Source organism: Typopeltis vanoorti, chromosome 17, assembly GCF_054136105.1.
Source record: "Typopeltis vanoorti isolate ZY-2024b chromosome 17, IOZ_Tvanoo_1.0, whole genome shotgun sequence".
Classification (NCBI taxonomy): domain Eukaryota; kingdom Metazoa; phylum Arthropoda; class Arachnida; order Uropygi; family Thelyphonidae; genus Typopeltis; species Typopeltis vanoorti.
The window spans coordinates 97335189-97357209 of NC_143565.1; the positions used below are offsets into that span (position 1 = coordinate 97335189).

At 36.9% G+C, this 22021-nt stretch overlaps 1 protein-coding gene across 1 annotated transcript in view; it reads right to left on the minus strand.

Annotated features, from left to right (window-relative positions):
- Positions 1-22021, minus strand: part of LOC150097671 (glutaminase liver isoform, mitochondrial-like) — a 171458-nt gene that overhangs the window by 34482 nt on the left and 114955 nt on the right. Inside the window, exons 10-12 of the mRNA XM_090407710.1 lie at positions 18570-18687; positions 18287-18463; positions 10493-10624 (exon numbers count right to left, since the gene is read on the minus strand). Coding sequence (XP_090263836.1) covers positions 10493-10624; positions 18287-18463; positions 18570-18687 — 427 coding nt within the window. The remainder of the gene's footprint in view (positions 1-10492; positions 10625-18286; positions 18464-18569; positions 18688-22021) is intronic.

Genomic DNA, 22021 nt, shown 5'->3' on the forward strand with positions numbered 1-22021 from the left:
ATTCAAATTCTCACCAATCTCTCCAGTACCTTCACTACAACTCCAGATATATAGATTAGCTTATAATTTAAAGCTGCAGCCTTATCACCTCCTTTATGCAGTGGAACAATTTTACTCTCCTTCATTATTATTATTATTATTATTCCTGACACCTCCAAGGAGTCCGAAGACTCATCGCAGGAGGACACCTACAACTGTCTCAACCACTACACCGAACCTCCTTGGAAGCTGTACTGTTGTAAGACTCTAATTAAACAGGCATGCCAATTCCCTAGAATATTCCCTTAAGATGCATGGTGATATGAGGGTTGTTTGAAAAGTTTGGTAAATTTCCAATAGATGGCAACACAATTCATTCATTCATACCAGTGTCGGCACATATCATCTTTTTCATGACTCTTGGCAAAATTTTAGCTAATGCGATGCATAGTTCTTGTTTGACAAACATTTAAAATAACATTGTTTGCATTTTTCATAAAAATGGAGAAAAACAAGTTTCAAGCAGTGATAAAACACTTATACAGTGGTACTTTGAGATATGAGTTTTGTTCATTCCAAGACCGAGCTCGTAAGTCAAAATGCTCGTATATGAAATCAATTTTCCCCATTCAAATTAATTAAAATGAGATTAATTCGTACCAGCTCCAAAAAAACTCCAATTTTTTTATAATAAACAAATATTGTATACAAACAAAATAAAACCAAATACTGTACATTCATACACGTAAAAGAGAATCTAAAGAAATAAACAGATTAGTGGAGCTGATTAGTGTATGGTATTAATTTTTTCTTTCACTTCACTTTTGCTTAAATTAATTTTCTTCTTCACTAGTTTTTTCTTTTTTGCCACGCTTTCGTCACTTTCATCTGCAGGGTGTTTCAATAGAAACCTGTCCAAGGATCTTTGTTTCTTCCTCCCTTTTAGAATGTTTCTGAAATGAGTTAGGCAAGTGTCATTAAATAGCGACGCTGCACGACCAGTTGCAACTTTTTCAGGGTGTTTCTTTTCAATAAAGTCCGAAACTTTTTCCCACATTGTCAACACTTTCTTTATCTCGCTTGAAGAGATAACCTCCTCTGCCTCTGCGGTTGTACCAATCTCCTGCAGAACCTCCGTATGTTGCTGCATGTGTAGTTCCGTCAACTCCTCCGTTGTCAGTTCCTCGGAATGTGCGGCAACAAGGTCTTCGATGTCTCCCTCATCCACCTCCAGGCCCATGGATTTTCTGAGGGACACAATCTCTTCCAGCACTTCCTGTTCAGATCTAAATCCTTCAAAGTCCCTTTCAGCCACAGCCTCAGGCCATAGCTTTTTCCATGCAGAGGTCAAGGTCCTTTTTGTAACACCCTGCCAAGCCATATCAATAATTTTGAGGCATATGACAATGTTGTAGTGGTCCTTCCAGAACTCTTGAAGGGTGAGGTTTGTGCTCTCTGTAACCTCAAAGCAGCATCGGAACATGTGTTTGGTAAAACATTTCTTGAAATTGGAGATCACCTGTTGATCCATGGGCTGTAGGATAGGGGTGGTGTTGGGTGGAAAGTAGAGAACCTTTATAAAGCTGAACTCCTCGAGGATATTGTCCTCAAGGTTTGGTGGGTGGGCAGGAGCATTGTCAAGGATGAGAAGGACTTGCAGGGGTAAGTCATTGACCTCGAGGTATTCCTTAACGGCAGGACCAAAGACCAAGATGACCCACTGCACAAAAAACTGCCTGGTGATCCATGCCTTTGGGTTTGCCCTCCACATAACCTGCAGTTTTTCTTTTAAAACCTTATGTGTCTTGAAGACTCTGGAGTTTTCTGCATGGTATACGAGCAGCGGCTTGATCTTGCAGTCGCCACTTTTTTTGACCAATGTTGATTTTGATCCACATTTGCACACAGTGCGAGGGTCAACTTATCCTTCATGGGCTTGTGACCTGGCATCTTCTTTTCTTCTGCCATTATGTAAGTTTTGCTTAGCATCTTCCAGAAGAGCCCTGTCTCGTCACAGTTGAAAACTTGTTGGGAGATGTATCCTTTGGCTTCGATCAATTCAGCAAAGGTTTTTACAAATTCCTCGGCTGCCTTAGAATCAGAGCTCGCTGCCTCACCATGTCTGACAACAGAGTGAATGTCGGTCCTTTTTCGGAAATTTTCGAACCACCCACGACTGGCTTTGAACTGAACTGCTCTTGTGAAGCCTCCTGTGCTGAAGTATCTGGGATCTGCTGCAGCAAATCTGCATAAATGGCTCGTGCCTTCTCGCAAATTATAGTCTCTGTCACAGTGTCTCCTGTGAGCTGCTTCCCTGTCAACCAAAAAATCAGCAGGTTCTCCATCTTTTCATGGACAGAGTTGCGTAGCTTTGAAATAATATTAACGCCCTTAGCTGGAGTTATAGCCTATATCGAGTCCTTCTGCTTCAGAATAGTACATATCGTAGAAGTAGTGTGATCGTACTGCGTTGCCAAGTATATTACTCTTACGCCTTGCTCATATTTGTCTATTATCTCACGTTTTAATTCCATTGATATCACCTTTTTCCTTTTCTCACCACTGTTCTTTATACTCACCTTCTTTGGACTCATGGTTATATGAAAAAAATTAGCTAAACTGTACATACAAAAAAAAACACAAAATTAAAACTCAATATGACAGAAATGCTTCTGTGGGGAGGTAAACATGTGAACTGAACAATGAGCAAGACTCGGGAATCTGACCAGAGTGGTGGTTGTGACGTCACTGAAGCAGGCTAGTATCTCAAATTCTGGCTCGTAACTCAAGGTAAAAAATCAACCTAGTGACGGCTCGTATCTCAAAAAAACTCATATGTTGGGGCACTCATATCTCAAGGTACCACTGTATTTGAAGAAGTGAATGGCAGCGCAAATCAAAGCCAAGTTAGATGAAGTTCATGGGGACTCTGCACCAGCATTAAAGACTATTTATTTTTGGATAAATGAGTTTAAACATGGTCATAAGTCCATCGAAGATGAAGTGTGCTCCAGACGCCTGACTGAGGTCATTATGAAGGAAATGGACAAAATCCATGGTATCGTTATGGAGGACTACCGAGTGAAAGTGCGTGAGATTGCTGATATTGTAGGCATTTCAACTGAATGGATGTATAATATCCTGCATGAAAAATTGCACATGAAAAAGCTGTGTGCACGATGGGTGCCGCGATTGTTGCCTGGCAATCAAAAACGCATGCGAAAAGACATTTCAATGCAACGTTTGCTGATGCCTAATCACAATTTGCAGGATTTTTTTGCCTCGATTCATGACTGTAGACGAAACTTGGATCCACCACTACACATCTGAGTCCAAGCAGCAGTCAAAACAGTGGACAATGCCTGGTGAAAGAGCACTGAAAAAAAAGCGAAGACCATTTTGTCAGCTGGGAAGGTGATGGCCACTGTTTTTTGGGATTCCCAAGGAATTATATGATGGACTATTTGGAAAGACAATAACAGGAGTCTATTATGCATTATTGTTGGACCATTTAAAAGAAGAACTGAAGAAAAAACGGGCAAGATTGGTGCTCTTTCATCAAGACAATGCACTGTCCCACACACTGGCCATCGCAATGGCAAAATCGTATGAATTGAGGTTCAAATTGGTTCCACATCCACCATATTCACCGGACTTGGCCCTGTGCGACTTCATGTTCCCAAACTTAATTTTTAACCAAATTTGGCTCGGTGGGAAAAAATTTTCTTTGAACGAGGATGTCAACAAGGCTGTCAATGACTATTTTGCACAATTTGACAAATCGTGCATTTTAGATGGGATGAAAAAATTGGAAACTCACTTGATCAAATGTGTAGATCTCGATGAAGACTATGATGAGAAATAAAGATGATTTTTCCAAAAAAATGTGTTTAATTATTTTTTTATCAAACTTTTCAAACAACCCTTGTAATGTCATCAAATCCTATCACCTTATTGATATCAATGTTATTTATTTATATCTCAAATACCTCCTCTGCTCACTCACAATTAAGCCATCCTCTTCTGCATCCTCTACACTTAAGATGCTCATTATGCCACCCTGATCAGGATGAAACACCCTTATATATTGATCAATGAATATTCCAACAATGTCTTCTCAAGCAGTTACCATTCTACCATTTTCATCCATTAACATAATTTAACCATAATCATTCTTCCTTCTACTTGCCACATATCTCAAAAACTCTGTGGTTTTTCTTTGCCTGATTTGCCAATTTCTGCTCATACTGCAGTTTTGTTTTCCTTACTAACTGAACCACTCTCCTAGCTTGTTCTTTATACTTTTCATGTAACTGATTATCACCATTATTCATCTTTACTACCTTCTTCTTCCAGATTTCGTGCTTAAGCTCCTCATTCATCCATTTTGCACCTACCTTATTCAGCCTTCTGGCCTTCAGAATACATTCCCATATGGATGCTGTTATGTATTTCTTTGTCAGTTCCCAAGCAACATTATTTCCTTACTCGTCAACTCCTCGTTCCATGCTACAGCTCCAAGCTGTCTCCTATGCTTGTCATAATCACCAGCCTTATTATTCCATATATATCCTTTCCTCACAGAAGTCTGCATATGGCTAGCCACAACCAAGGTGATCACTTCATGATTCATCTCACCAACTGGAGGAAAGTGTGAAACCCCACTCTCAATTACATCCTCTGATTAAATGATCAGATATCTAAAACTCTCGATTCTTGTGTATCCTCCTTTATGTGCTGCCTGAGATAGTTATCTCTCAAGAACTCGAGAAAATCATTTTCCTTATTCCCAAATGCTATCTCTTCATTCCAATCTATACCACCAGAATTAAAATCACCCATATAATTTCCCTTCTTTTGTTCACTAATCGAAGTTGTTTATACATTTCTTCATAACCACCCTCCACATTTCCAGGACTACAACAACATCCAACTAAATATGTCTTCCTAAACCTAACCTACACCACTCTGCCTCATAACCACTGCCACTATTTCCCTTTCTCATGTCTACCTTATGTGGACATAAATCCCCTGCTATCATCAGCACCCCCCCCCCTCCATTCCTGTCCTTTCTATCCTCACAAAAAAATACTGTATCCTTCCATTTCTATCATTTCTATTCCTGTTAGAATATCAACTTCATTTAACCATGTTTCACTTATTTCCATGATTTGGGGCAAATAAACTCAATCAGCGAAACCATTTCATATTTTGTAATATTTAATTTTCACTTCTGGCATTTGTAAGCTAACACAGTATTTGTCATTTTAATTACAGTTTAATCAATATTGACCTACAAATAAATTGTGTAATTTATTGGGAAAAGGAGATTTTTTACTTACTTAACACCTTCAGGGAGTCCAAAGACTCATTGAGGTAGGGCACTTACTCTACATCTCTCTGTCTCCACCAACTGCAACTACCTTCATCATCTACACTAACGCCATCCACCGCCGACCACTCCCACTAGTATTTTCATTTTACCAATCACAAACATCTATGCCTACAGTGGGATTCGAGCCCGCAGCCTTTTGGCTGGAGAGCGGACAAGCCAACCAAGCCGAGATGAATTTCACTGCCTGGTGTGAGATGACCACTCTGCTTATTAGAGAGCTGAAGTGACTTCCATGTTTAGTCTCTAGAGCAGGGTTTCTGAACTATGTAAAAAAATAAATTTAAAAAATACAAAAATTAAGTAATAAAGATTGCACGAGAACTTGCCAAAAATGTGTTCTAATTATGTAAATAGAGGAAGAACATGAGGTTTTGAATGCAAGTGAAATTTCTAACAAAGGATCAAATGCAAGACTGACTGGATAAGTGGTAGCCATACCTACTCTTGAACCAACAAGCTTTGGGTTCATATTGCCATGGGCATGAATGTTTGTGAATGCCTTTAGGTGAGAGATGAATTTCACTGCCTGGTGTGAGATGACCACCCTGCTTATGAGAGGCCTGAAGTGACTTCCATGTTTAGTCTCTAGAGCAGGGTTTATGAACTATGTAAAATAATAAATTTAAAAAATACAAAAATTAAGTAATAAAAATTATTTTAAACAATTCTTAGCTTGTCCATGGTGCTAATGTGCTGTAAGTTGTAAACCTATAGCACATTAGTACTATAGGTTTATAGTACAGTACTAATAGTACATTTTTTATATGATTCCCACTCATGAAAGGTTATAAACCTATAGTACATTAGTACTGTGAGTAGGCTAAGGATTTTTTTTTTTCTATTTTTATTACTTTTATATTTTTTTGTAATATTTAATTTTTACATAATCTGGAAATCCTGCTCTAGATACCAAACACGGAACTCATTCAAACTACTTCAGGTCTCCAATAAGCATCATGTTGATCTATCACAATGAGTGACAAAATTCATCTCCTACCTAATGGAACACAGCTGCATAAATCAAAAATAATTATTATTTTATTTATGATTATACAAATATCTCCAAGGAGTCAAAACACTGATCATGGAAGACCCACACTAACCATTATTTGTTGAAAGTTTTTTCACTTATATGCTATAAATTAAAGACGGCAAAAAATTATGTTTTTGGTTTCATCCTATATCCAAGTGTAAGCAAACAAAGTTTGCACGTGAAGTCACTTCATAACTGAGTCACTTATATATAGAAGCTAATGACTTCACATCCAATTGCCTTAGTATCCCATAATACAATGCACATATCCTTGCAGACATGTATAATGCATAGCATTATACATGCCTCTCTGGTCTCCTTAAGAGGGTGGCTGCTGGACAGATAACAAAAATGGTACATGGAGGGTCAGAATCCTTACTGCAAAAACAGGCGACTGGCAGTGTGCCACAAGGTTCAATGCTGGGACCATTGCTGTTAATTTGCACATAAATCATATAAGAAATAACTTGAAAGGAAATATTCAGTTGTTGCTGATGATGTGAAATTAGGTAGTGTAATAGTTAATCAAGATGATGTGGAGAGCTTGCAGGATGATTTAAATAGGATGTCAGTATGGACAAAAGATAATAGGTATCAGTATGGACAAAAGATAATAGGTATCAGTTCAATGTAGAGAAATGTCAAGTTATGCATTTTGGGATAAACAGATTATAAGATGTGTATCATATTGACTGCACTATACTCCATGAAATAGAGGAAACCTAGAGATTTAGCGGTGGCAGTATACAGAGAGTTAAAGTTTAGAGGACATGTTGCTAAGGTAGCCCATAAGATTACTTGGCTATTGAAGAACACATTAACAAGTAGAGATAAAGAAGTTGTTATTCCTCTTTATAAGGTCTTAATATGTCAACATCTGGATTACTGTGCTCAGGTCTAGTCTCTTGGGGATGTGGAAGCAGTGGAGAAGATTCAGAGGCGAGTGACCAAGATGGTCAGTGACCTGTGGAATGTTCCCTATGAAGATAGATTGAGGGTGTGTGGATTGCAGAAGTTGGTTGATAGGAGAAGAAGAGGGGATATGATAGAAACATTTAAGTTGCTTAAAGGGTTTTATAGGATTGATGCAGGGAAAATGTTTCAGCACTTGACTGGAGGATCAGAATAAGGGATCATCCCTGGAATTTGAATAAAGGTGTGGCTAGCAGGATGTGTGGACTAGAATTTTTGCTTTGAGAGTTGTGAATGAGTGGAATGGGTTGCCACAGTCAGTTGTGAGTTATTTGTCTGTTAATGTCCAACTCCATGGATGTGTCTGTACAATAATAATAATAAATATAATTATAATCCTATCACTGCTTAGATAATGAACTTGGCTTTGTGTCCCATCTTGAACCTTACAATATAGGGGTACTTGTCTTTAGAGTTATTTGTCTGTTAATGGGTTCAAGGAGAGGTATGATAGACTAATCTTGATAGGTTCAAGGAGAGGTATGACAGACAAACTCCATGGAGGTGCCTGTACAATAATAATAATAAATATAAATGCGTGGATAGGCTTATGTGTTCTTCAGACATGCTGTAATAGATTTAACGGTATTGATATGAACACAGATGGATAAGAATATAACTATTTATTAACTTAAAAGCTAATATTTCGCTGGTATTATATCCAGCATCTTCAGAGCACACAACACAAAGTTTGTTACAAATGCAAGACAACCACAATCCGATGGAACATCTTATCCATCTGTGTTCACATCAATACCATTAAATCTATTACAACAATAATAAATATAATTATAATCCTATCACTGCTTAGATAATGAATTCGACTTTGTGCCCCATCTTTTATTTAGAATGAAGGTGAACCTTACTGTTCCATTACTTACTCCAAAATGAATGATCAGGAAGTCACCATGCTTCATCTAGTTTCACTTATTCCCATTATCTGAATATTCTGATTTATGTTTTCCATTTTCCAACATCTAACTGGGCACTTCATGTTGAACCCTACAATATAGGGGTATATTTATTATTATTGAGTATTTTTATTATTATCCCATGATCCCCATTAAGTCAAAGACTCATCTAGGAGTTCCCTTTTGTCCTACGCACAGCTCATCATATACCATGCCTTAAACACATTCAAATTCTCTGCAGACATCATGCTCTCAAGCAATGCATTCCAATCATTTACAATTCTCTATGCAAAAAACCTGCTTCTTACTCCCTTGCTCACACTTTCCTTTTACAGTTTTCATGGATGATCTAATTTCCCACCATTTCATGAAAAACCTCTTCAATGTTAATTTATAACAACCACTTACAAACTTGTATGTCTCTGTCATATCACTAGACTCCACTATCCACTAGACTCTGCAAATTACATCATCTCAATCTTTCTTCATATTCAACATTCCAGAGATCAGAAACTATTTTACTCAGTTGCCTCTGGACCATCTCCAAAATCTCTTCATCCTTTTGAAAACCAGATGACAATCTGTGCACAGTAGTCCATATGTGGTCTCACCAGAGCCTTATACAATCGAACCAGAATCTCCTTACTTTTATAAGCCAGTGTCCTCCACATCATTGTCAGAATATGTTCCAATTAAATTCATTTTTAATTGGAACATATTCTGGAAAATGCAATGCTCTCTACTTTGTGGCATTTCTATGGAAATTACCATTATCTCTTTCAAGAAAACAATGCACCATGTCATAAGACAGCTGCTGTAACTGCATGGTTTGTGGACATGAACATCACCACACTTGATTAGCCTCCACAGAGCCCTAATCTCAACCCTACTGAACATCTGTGGGAGATGAACTGGGGTGTTGGGTATGCCAAGGGACATCCACCCCACAACAGTCCAGGACCTCATTACATACCTACAGGAAGAATGGTCCCAAATTCCCATTGATTGCTACCATATGCATGTGGAAAGTATTCCTCATAGAATTGCTGCAGTCATTGCAGTGAAAGGAAGCCCTACACCTTATTAGTGATTACCATGACTGTTTGTTCCTCACACTTATGGTGTCCATTAACTTCTTTCCAAGCAGTGTATATATACTGCCATACAAGCAGAAAAGATATTTTATTTAAATAATATGTTGCACTAATGTGTCACACTCAAGTACAGTACTAATTTGATTAATGCCCTATTCATTTCATTTTTTTAAACCAAATGCATACAGAATACTAATCAAAGTTGGCTGAATGGTTAGCATATCCACTCTCCAGCCCACAAAAGGCTGCGGGTTCAAATTCTGCCATGAGCATGGATGTTTGTGAATGTCTGTGAAAATACTAGTAGTGGTGGGCAGTAGATGCCATCGGTGTAGATAATGATGGTAGTTGTGGTTTACTGTAGTTGGAATGAGTGGCGGAGAGTGGAGAGTTGTGGAGCGGGTGCTCTCCCTCAATGAGTCTTTGGACTCCTTGAAGGTGTCAAGTAATAATAATAATAAAAATAATAAAGTATACTAGCTAAATTAGTGTACCTACTATACAAATTGCTGTATATTTTTAATTTACATTTTAAAAAATTATATATTTTTTAATTTTCTTTTTTTATTTACATATTTTTTTTAATCATATTTTTTTGTAATTTTATTTTTCTTTATAAAAACATAGGACTTGCAGGTAAGTGGCATGTAAAAAATTTCTCAGAAACTGAGAAAATCAAAGTGGTGCATAAAACTTTTCTTTTATCTGCTTCATATTTCTGTAAATAAATACACTGTTCAAGAAAATTAACAAAATACTAATAAAATGTGCTGTAACTTTAACAGTGCAAAGTTACAGTAACTAAATTAGTGTACTTAGTGTACAAATTACTGCAGATTTGTAATTTACATTTTTTATTTTTTATAATTTTTATAATTTTTTTTGTTTTTATTTTATTTTGATTTTTTAAACCATATGCACAAAGAATACTAAACAAAGTACACCCACTAAATAGTGTACTTACTGTACAAATCACTGTATATAGTTATTTTACATTTATTTATTGTATATATTTTACTGATAAAAATTTTTTGACTTTCAGAGATGATGATATGACAAGATTTAAAAAGTTTTTCAATTTAGTTGTAAAGTATGTTATATTACTTACTTCACAGAACTGAACAGCTCGAAGTGAGTTACCATATTCATCTAAAGGAGGTGACCAAAGACAAAGTCCAAGAACATTGGGTACAACAACCATGGTACATCCTGAAACACCAGACTTTGCAGGTAGTCCAACCTGTAACAGAATTTTAAGCTTACAGTGGAAGCATAAGTTTAATTAAGTAATTAAGAATCAATGTGAGATTAATGGTGATAGAGAGGATGTCCAGGGAGAGGTATGCAGGAGTCACATTCAAGAAAAGATGTTGTTGGAATTTTTATAGAACCAGAAATGAGCTATTATGTGTTTACAAAGCCTTACATTATACTGCCTCAAAACCACTGCCATTGTAACTCCTCAGCTATCATCAACGGTATCTGAAATAAGAGGAGTGAAACTGTTGCACTGATTGAGTTTTAGCTCAAAAATTGTTGGATTAGTGAGATGTCAATGGATGAGGATGACATTCTGAAAGGAAGATCATATGATGTTTATCATAAAGACAGACAGGACAGGGCAGAAAGAGTGCTGTTGATGATGGCCAAGGAGTTATGCCCATCTAAGCTGGAGATGCAATGGGCAAATAGTGGCAGTATGATGTAAGGCAGAGGTGTACAGGATGAAATATTTAGTTTGGTGTTGCTCCAGACTTGTTAATGTGCAGGATGGGGAACAGGAAATGTATAGACAAATTAGCCTATCAAATAAGAAAAGAGTTATCATTTTTTGTAAGTAATTTTAATTATGGTAATATACTTTGGAATGGAAAGATGGGATCTAGAGACGAGAATGTTCAAGTGTTTGAGACGCAACTGCCTTAGGCAGTAATAGAGGGCACTCAAAGATCAAGAGTTTGGATTTGATCATTACATCAGGGGATGTTATTATAAATGGGGTGTCAAAAGTACCTGCAGTCGGTGAAAGTGACCATGAAGAAATCACCTAGGTGATGACCAACCATATGAGGACTTCTGTGAGAAAGGAATAATTTGCAGAACTATAATCCTTTCCTTCATAGTTACACAGTAACCAGAATTCATCATAAAAATTATGGAAACAACTACCGTGTTAGAGTAAAACTTCAGTTTAATATAAACCAAAATAAAAACTCGACGTTTCAATCTTCACATTAAGGTCATCATCTGAAGTATACACACATATACAAAGAAACAAGCTGTACTACAATCTACATGGTATGCTAAAGTTACATTGATCTAGTCAACTATTAAAACTATTCGCCTGACCTCTGGTGCAAAAAAAAACTCTTACTACATCAAAGCTAAAGTCCAGTTATTATTATCTATTTGGTTACAAAAATAAATTAAGCTAGAGAGCAACATGTTCATGCAAAGTTACTCATATAAATATACATATAACAAATCAGTATGAATGGTGGCCAATAAAAGCTGAATAATTGCTAAGAATTTTAAATTCAGGGTTTGCTAGAAAACTTAAAGAACTAAGTGGGCTGAATGTGTGCCATCCAAATTCTTAGGATTTTTATGTCACCATTATTGTTAAGATTAGGATGGTTAATCAAAATTTCACAGGCTTCTTTAAATTTCCGTACGGAAAATTATGATGTAAAGAACATGTATGTTTCTAATCGATTTGGTGTAGGTATTAAGAACATGATCTGAGAGACCTGCTTCACCAAAATTGTTAAATTTAATGTGTCATTTGTGTTCTTTTTTCTTTATGGATAATGATTGTAAGTCCAGTTTCACCAATATGAGGTAAGTTAAAGATGCAATAGATATAGATAAGCCCCAGGGTGAGCCAATCAGGGTAGAGGATTCTTAGAGGAGTTGAATATGTTTTTTAATTTTATAGGTGGTTTAAAAGTGGCATTAAGATTATAATGGTGTAGAATTCTATTTATTTTTTCTGATAACCCTTTAATATATGAAATAGCTATGGTTTTACTGTAATCTATATTATATGCATTTTTGGATGAAGTTTTATGAAGAACTTTATTGAGTGTTTTTGCTATAGCCATTATTTATAAATGTATTGCTAATAATTTGTAATTCTTGTTTAAGAGCTTGTTCATTAAAGCAAAACCTACAGTTTGACTAATTAGATGCAATGACAATGTTTTCGTTATCTGGCCACACAGCAGCCAACGTTAAAACACCTTCCTCAGCCACCTGAACAAACAACATGAGCGCATACAATTTACTATTGAAATTGAAAATCAGAACTCGCTTCCTTTCCTGGATACATTGGTCACACATCTTCCCACAGGCAGTCTATCCTTCACTGTTTACTGCAAGCCTACACATACCGGCCAATATATACATGCTAACTCATATCACCAGCAGAGCTATAACAATTTGCTCCAACGAACAAGCTCTTAAACAAGAATTGCAAATTATTAGCAATGCATTTATAAATAATGGCTAAAGCAAAAACGCTATCAATAAAGTGGTGCCATATGATATAGAAACAGTAATGCTGCTACTATAGATGTCTCAACATACAGATTACTGTATGTTGAGACATCCGTGGCATAGGGGTGGAACAAGTATTTGGTTAATTCAGTTAGAATTGTAGTCATTAGATAAGAAGATGTGACAAATACAGTTAAGTTCAGCTATGGGGGAGCCTGAGAGGTTAATGGCTCCATTCTAACTGGGAGGTGGGGCATAAGAAAGTTTGTGAGTATAACTACCTATGTGAGTTAGTTTTCTTCAACGGTGAAAGAAAGTGTAGATTTAGAAAGATGTGTGATTCAAGTATCTAGAAAGGCCAGACTTTATTTTTCTATAGTAAACTGAATTCTAGGGTGAGGTGGAGGAAAAAATGGAAAACACATCATGAATGTATTTTAGCTAGGCAGTAAGTTTAAGAAAGGCAATGTCAAGAACATATTTTTCAAACTGATCCCACTAAATGTTTTTAGAAATGTAAAAAGTGGCCAGGGGAGATTGCAGTAGCTGCATTCTCTGTATATTTTGAACTTCCAAGTGAAATAAACAGCATGGATGCCAAAATGTCCAGTGTCCAAACTGTAGAAGTAAAGTTTTAGACAGGGTAGGAGGTAACAAATTCATGAGGCCAAGGCTCAATTTTGGCTATAGAACCATAAGATGAAGAAGAAGAATGGCAAAAATGAAGTGGTGCCATATGATATAGAAACAGTAATGCTGCTACTATAGATGTCTCAACATACAGATTACTGTATGTTGAGACAGTGACATTGGGGGGGGTTAGTTAATGATAACAAGAGTGAGATTATTAGAAATATATACACTTTTGCACAAGAATAATGTTTAATTTGCTAAATATTTCTGGTATTCTTACAACAACAGTTTACAGAAAACCAACTTTCACAGGTCGTTATATTCTCAAAGAATCTGCTCATCATCCTGTCAAAAAACAGGAATCATAAAATGTTTAATCCAATGAGCCAAAACTAACTGTTCAACTTCTCATTTATTACAGAAGAAACTTTCAACTATCAAACATCACATGAAACTAAATGGCTTCTCCAAAAAGAGTACACAACATCTTTTTGATTCTTACAATCCAATACAGAACAGCAAAGATTCAATACGTTGAGTTCCAATTCCTTACATTTCTGGGATTTCAGAACCAATTTCAAGAATTCTGAAAGAATATGATTTAACAGCCACTTATACACCTATTAACAAATTATCCACCCATTTTCTTTCAAAGATAAACGCTCAACCTTGTCTCTACCTGGTGTGTGTAGAGTTCCTTGTAATCTTTCTGACTTTGGACAAACTGGAAGTTCTATAGAAAAAAGAAGTCAAGAGCATCAGTCATCAATTCAACAACAAACCTGAGAAATCTGGATTAGCTCATCATGGATTAGAAACAAGTCACAACATCCTTTGGTCCAAGACTCTCCTCCTACACAGATGTCGCTACAAATTTGAACGTTTATTTAAAGAAAGTGTGGAGGCCTTACTTCAACGTCCTAACTTGAATCGTAATGACTGTATATCTACATAAAAATTTGGGAAAGTTTAATCAGGATAACACATTATTTTTTTTTAATTTTTTAATTTTTTTTTTTTTAGCAAATTTCCTATATTAGTCTAATGTTATTTAAGATTATTATATGAGTTTCTGAATTAATATCTTTAATTATGACTTTAAAAATGTTTACTCTTCTAATACTTAACAATATGACATCACGCGGCTCATTCTATGTGTGAATGATCAATTGTTCATATTCCACTTTTTTTTTTTTAAAATGATTCTTATGTAGCCACTGAAGATGGTCTGTAATATTCAGACCGAAATATTTGGCAAATTAAACATTATTCTTGTGCAAACGTGTATATATTTCTAATCATTATGTCATATGTATCGTTAAAAAATCAAGTGAGATTATATCATTATATATATATCTGTTGATATTTCGAAAATACTTTTGATATTTTCTCTGCTACTAGTATGTTCTTTCTTTTGGTTACATCAGTTTCTTTAATATCATTTTTGTTCTAGGTGTTTATCAAAACTTTCTAGATTCCCCCCCCCATCATATTACCAGCCTATTCAAATCATCCTATAAATGCTATATATCAGTTGCATCTCTGATTGCCCTGCTGATCTTTGCATCATCATCAGCAAGCAACTAAAGATATTCTCTCAGCCTCTTTCCAATATCATTAATGTATGCATTAAGCAACAATGGTCTTGGGACTGATTTCTGGGATATACCACTGGTCACCTTAAATCTGGCAGATTCACATCCCCCTATGTATCCCTTTCTGATATCTGTCCATCTGCTACCCACTTTTGAAGCCAATAGTTTATATTCCAATTCCACATTCTCTAGCTTATGCAACAGCCTTTCATGTAGTATCCTATGAAATGCCTTAGCAAAGTCCAGAAGTATCATAGTGTATCCATTCTCTTTACCCAACTCAGCCTTCACATTATTATAAAATATGAACAAATTGCTGAGACATAACCTCCTCTAAGTAAACCCATGCTGTTTCTTGCAAAGCATATTTTGTTTGCCCACTAATTTCTGTATGAGAGTTCTTACTGTCTCTAAAATTAGGTTGATAGTTAGACACATCAATCTTTGCATCACCTTTGTGCAATGGGATTATCATACATTCTTTCCATCCCTGTGGGATCTTTCCTGAACTATGACTCAAATTATGCACAGGCCAGAAGGGTGACGAGTGTGGTAAGAAAAGCAAAAAAGGATTACGAAAGAACATTGGCCATGCAGGCTAAAGAGAATCCTAAACAGTTTTTTAGATATGTAGCAAGTAAAAGGAAAAATGTACATGGCAGATTGATTTTAAAGAATGCCGATGGTAGGGAGGTAACTGAATCAGTTGAGATAGCTGAGTTACTGAGTGAGCACTTTGCAAAAGTATATCATCCAGGTGGTGACATTGCAGAAACGAATAAACCAGTAGATTATACAGGAATTGTGGTTAATGAAGTGGAGGTGAGTAGTCTATTGCATAACCTCAATGTCAATACATCTGTGGGATTGGATGGTATACCAGCTCGTGTTGTACGAGAAGCAGCTAAAGAATTGTCAGTACCCTTGACCATTTTGTTTAATTTGAGTCTCGGGTCTGGGTTAGTCCCGAGCGGGTGGAAAGAGGGGAAAATAGTTCCACTGCATAAAGGTGGTTCCAAGACTGCTGTAGTAAATTACCGACCGATTAGCATATCAGGAATCATTGTCAAGGTCTTAGAGAAAATAGTCAAGAGGAAAATACAAGATTGGATAGAAGAAAATGGGATACTGTATCGGGGACAGCATGGTTTTGTGAAGGGTAGGTCATGCCTCAGTAACTTGCTCACGTATTATAACACAGTGACGGCTGAACTGGATAAGGCTAATGGGTTTACGGTGATTCTACTGGACCTTGCCAAGGCCTTTGACAGGATACCACATGGAATTCTAATCAGTAAATTGCAGCATATGGGAATGGGCATAGGGTTGGTGAGATGGATAGGAGGGTGGTTGACGGAGAGATATCAGAGAGTGGTTTACTCGGGAGTAGAGTCCACAAGACGGCCTGTGACTAGTGGTGTGCCACAAGGATCTGTTCTTGGACCACTGCTGTTTAATTTGTTCATAAATGATATAGGAAATGATCTGAGAGGAACAGTTCATTTGTTTGCGGATGATGCGAAGTTGGGTAGGGCAATAGTGAATGCAGATGACGTCAAAATTTTGCAGGATGATTTGGATAGATTGGAGGTCTGGGCTAAGGAGAATGGATGTCAGTTTAATGTGGCAAAATGTAAGGTTATGCATTTTGGGGTGAAAAGATTGGCGGCAGTTTACTGCATTGGTGGAACCGTGCTCCAGGAAATTGATGAGGCACGAGATTTAGGAGTGTTGGTAGATAAGGAATTGAAATTTAGGGGACACATTGCAAAAGTGACCAAAACAGCTCATCAAATCACTTGGTTGCTGAAGAATACGTTGACAAGCAGAGACAAGCAGGTTATTGTTCCTCTGTATCGAGCCTTGATAAGACCCCATCTAGACTACTGTGCTCAGATTTGGTCACCTAGGTTTCTTCTTGATGAGGAGGAGGTGGAGAGGATCCAGAGGCGAGTGACCAAGATGATAGCAGGTCTGTGGAATGAACCGTATGAGAACAGGTTGAGGATTTGTGGGTTGCAAAAATTGGTTGATAGGCGGAGGAGGGGAGATATGATTGAGACATTCAAATTACTGAAGGGTTTCTATAAAATTAATTCAGAAGATATTTTTGAGAACAGGGCTGGTTTTGGGAGGACTAGGGGACATCCATGGAAACTGGGCAAAAGTGTGGTTAGTAAAGGTGTTAGAGCTGGGTTCTTTACTTTTAGAGTAGTGAATGAGTGGAATGCGCTCCCTGAGTCTGTGGTGGATGCTGTGACAGTGAATGAGTTTAAGGCGAGGTATGATAGATACTGTATGAATGTCAAATAGTTGTGATGAATATGATTTGAGCCTCCCTCGATGAGTCCAATGACTCCCTGGAGTTGCCCGTAATAATAGTAATAATAATAGTAATAGTAATTATACAAATATGCCAGTTTGGCTGAATGTTCCTTTAACACATGTGCTGATATCCCAACTGTTCCAATTGCTGAATTCTTCTCCAAGTTATGCAACAGCTCTAGAACCTCCTTTTCATGCATCTTTATCTCTTTATCCAATGTAGTGGTAGCACTATGTTACATACACCAGGTTGATAAATCTTGGTGGCAATCACTATTTGAACTACCTCATTCAAATTTGCTTCTGATACTAGGGTACTGTCTGCCTTCAAGTAAATTTATTCTTCTGCATTCATTCTTTCTTTTACTTACAGCATAATGATAAAATTCTTCTTGGTTGCCTTTAACCTGTGCAGTGAATTTTTTTTTTTTTTTTCATACTTCAACTTTGCTTTCTATACAATACTCATTTCTGGCCTGAACTTGATATATTTCATAACTCCTCTCAATCTTATTTTTATAATGTTCCTTCCACATCATCTTTTTCTTATAGCTCTTTTGTTTAATGAGATTGCACATCCATTTCACTTCCATTCTATATGTTTTAGTTCCAAACTCTAGGGACACATTCAGATACTGCATCATTTAAGCATCTTTTAGAAGCTTCCCATTCACAGCTGATACCACAGAACCAAAGATAGCATTGGGAAATCTGAATATGAAAAATGAATAACTAAGGCATAAATGTGTTATAAATTATCTGATATAAAATTAATATTTAATTGAAAAAATTCATTAAAGGTGTTATGTGAAAGACATAACATTTGCATTCTATATATATATAAAATATACCTTGAAAGCAAACTGTCCAGAGTAGTCATACATCCCACAGGAATGCATCAGAGACAAGACATTGCGTACAGCATCAACATTCAAAACCTTGCGATCAGTTATGGGACAAATACCACCACTAGCAAGAGTTGCTGCCATTACACTGAGAAGTTCACAATCCACTTCTAGAGAACACATCTAAAATGTTATCATCAATGAGTACGAAACACTCCAATAATGTTAATATATACAGAGAAATGAAAATTAATAAATATCAGCTCAGTTTCTAAGTGTATACTCTTACCTGGAAATAAAAGTTCATTACATCTCGTAATTGAGCATTTGGAGGATAGCATCTGTGCTCCTTCATGAAAAATCCAATAGCATAATTTCTGTCAGCAGCCTCTCTCTCTGACAAATATCTAATAAAATGAAGCAGAGGAAAAGCATTGCATTGCACTGATTTATTATTATTATTATTATTATTATTATTATTAAGGGCATCTATACGGAGTTGGACGACTCATCACAAGAAGCCCATACTGGCTGTCATTCATACAATATTTATCATACAACTGCCTAGATTCATTCACTGTCAGAACACATTGGGTTGTCAAGAATTGCTGGAATGGGTTGTCAGAACACTCTGACAACCGATTCTAGCCATTCACCACTTTTCAAGCAAAAAATCTATACTACCTATAAACCATCCTTACTACCACATTCTTAGAAACTTCTAGGAATGATCCCTAATTCTCTTTCTACCTATCACATACTGATTTTTTTAACAGTCTTATCGAATCCTTTAAAAAATAGTGGACAGGATAAGTTTCTATCTTGTCCTCCCTTTTCTACCTGTTAACTGAACTTTGTAACCCACACAAATCTTAAATCTATCCTCATAAGGAGCATTTGAGAGGCCTGCGACTATCTTGATCACTCGGCTCTAAATCTTCTCCACCATCCCCAAGAAACTCAGGTGACCAAATCTGTGCCCAGATTTGGTCACTCCTGGGTCTCTAGGTCAAGATGTGGCTGTATCATAGCTTATACAGAAGGAAAATAACCTTCTTTTCTCTATTTGCCAGTGTTCTTGAACTATTTTGCCAACTTTTGCAATATTCCCTCTGCACTTCACCTTCCTGATTGCCATCCTTCCCAAATTCCTAGCCTCATCAATTAGTTGCAGTCCAGTACCATCAGTGTATTTAATATTTTCATCCCCCAAAGTGCATGCATACCCTTACATTTTGCCAGATTAAAATGTATTATTCTTTGCCCACACACTGTCAATTTATTTAAATCATCCGGAAGATTCACTGCATCTTTTTTATTATTATTATTATTATTATTATTATTATTAACATCTGATCTCCATGGAGTCAGAAACTCATCATGGGAGGTACACACTATCGCATGCGATGCTCATCAAACCGTGTCTTAAACTGATTCAACGTGTCTACTTACGTGCCAGCTCCAGTTTTGCATCAGCAGAAAGCAATTAAATACTTCTCTTCCCCTCCTCTCAAATTATTCCCTATGTCAAATATTTTAATACATTATAGTACAGAGCTCTGAGGAACTCCACTAGTCATCTTCATTTGCCTAGATTTTATTCCACCATATATCACTCTCTGGTGTCTGTGTGTCACCTCTTATTTATGTTACACATTTTATAATAGACTGAAAAACGAGTTAGATAAGGAAAACACCAATGCCATGATGCAGCTGCTAGATTTTACAAAAAATATTTAACAGCATACTATGTGAAAAAGTATTACTTAAGTTTGAGCTTCCCTATATTCTCATTGCTCCAACTTATGGCACTCATCTTCTGTTAAATGTTTTTGCAAAGTCCAGCAGTATTGTGGCATTAGTATTTTCCTTATCTAAATCATTTTTCATTCTATTATAAAATGAGTAAATTACTAAAGCAGGAGCTACCTTTCACATAGCCATGCTGCCCACCACAGATTATCATATCCCTATCGATCCATTCCTGAATTGTATCAATTATCTTTTCCAACATGTTAACCACTACTCCTGGGATTCTAACTGGTCTGTAATATGCTATTTTTGTCTTGGAGCCTCCTTTATATAATGGGACATATTGCTTAGTTTCTGTAGCTCTTTTATTCCACTTTCTTCTAGGGCTTATATACATATTATATAATCATATAATGCACATATACATGTATGTGTATATGACTTCAATATTCTAGGGCCTTATATACATGTACTTAAATAACACCATTTTATATTGTTATTTATACTTTTACTGTTACTTAAATAACAATATTTTATATTGTTATTTAAATTTTTAAAAATAAACTTTTAAGAACTCAAACTCTTTATGTAAGAGTACAAAAATACAAATAAAAATATTGTATTTCAGTGGAAAGGCAAAAAGTCAGCAGTCTTTTTAAAAATGGAATTTTGTTCAGTAATTAAATATATACAAGGTAGTATCAAAAAGTTTTGAGACTAGGTTTGTAACAAGCCAACAGATGGCGGCACAAGGCTGCACGCACAGTCACAGGGAGTACCTACCTTCATAAGTCAGTGTGCCAAAAGACATCATCCTGTGTACATCAGGAGCTGTGCAACTGATGCTATTCTGACCACCTGCGTTACCACATCTGTGATTTCATCATGGACAGCAAGCTAGAACAAAGAACAAATGTGAATTTCTGCATGAAACTGGGCAAATCTGCCACAGAGACATTTGACATGATTCGGCAAGTTTACGGCGATGCTGCAATGAGTCATTCGAGGTGTTTTGAGCGGAAGAACATCACTTGAAGACGATGAGAGATCAGGAAGACCTTCAACAAGCTCCAACCCCCAAAATTTCGAAACCATTCGGCAACTTGTGCATGCGGATCGTCGGAGAACACTCCACAAAATTGCTGCCATTGTCGTTGTGTCATACAGAACAGTCCAGGCAACCCTCACGTGTGATTTGAACATGCGCCGTGTTGACCCAGGAGTAGAAGGAACACTGTGTCGAAGTCTACCAAGTACTCTATCAGCGTGCTGTGGATGGCCCATCCTGCATGTCGAGGATCATTACCAGTGACGAAGCTTGGGTGTACAGGTACAACCCTGAGACGAAGCAACAGTCTTCACAGTGGAAGAGCCATTCGTCTCCACAACCGAAAAAGGTGAGGCAGGTCTGCAGCTCGACCAAGTGCATGCTCATCGTCTTTTTCAACATTCGTGGCTTTGTGTATCGAGAATTCATCCTCAAGGGCCAGATCATCAATAGCGAGTTCTACTACCAGGTTTTAAGGCATCTGAGAGAGGACATTCAGCAAAAGCTACCGGATCTGTGGCGCACGAAAAACTGGATGCTCCATGACAACAATGCACCCCGTCACTGAGCTCTCCTCACACGTCAGTTTCTTGCCAGAAACAACATGATCTCACTTCCACACCCACCTTACTCGCCAGATTTGGCTCCTGCAGACTTTGCCTTCTTCCCGAGGATGAAGATCCAGCTCAAAGGTCACCGTTTTGACACCGCTGCGGAGATCCAGCGTGAATCGCAGAAGGTGCTTGATATGCTTTGAAAAGAAGACTTCCAGGACACATTCCAGAAGTGGAAAGAATGCTGGATCTTCATCTTCAAATTAGTCCCTTTGCATATCAATACAGTGCTGGGAGCACTGTATTGATATGCAAAGGGACTATTTTGAAGGTGGTAGTGTGTAAACATAGATAAATAAAGTAATTTCTCATAAACAGAGCTAGTCT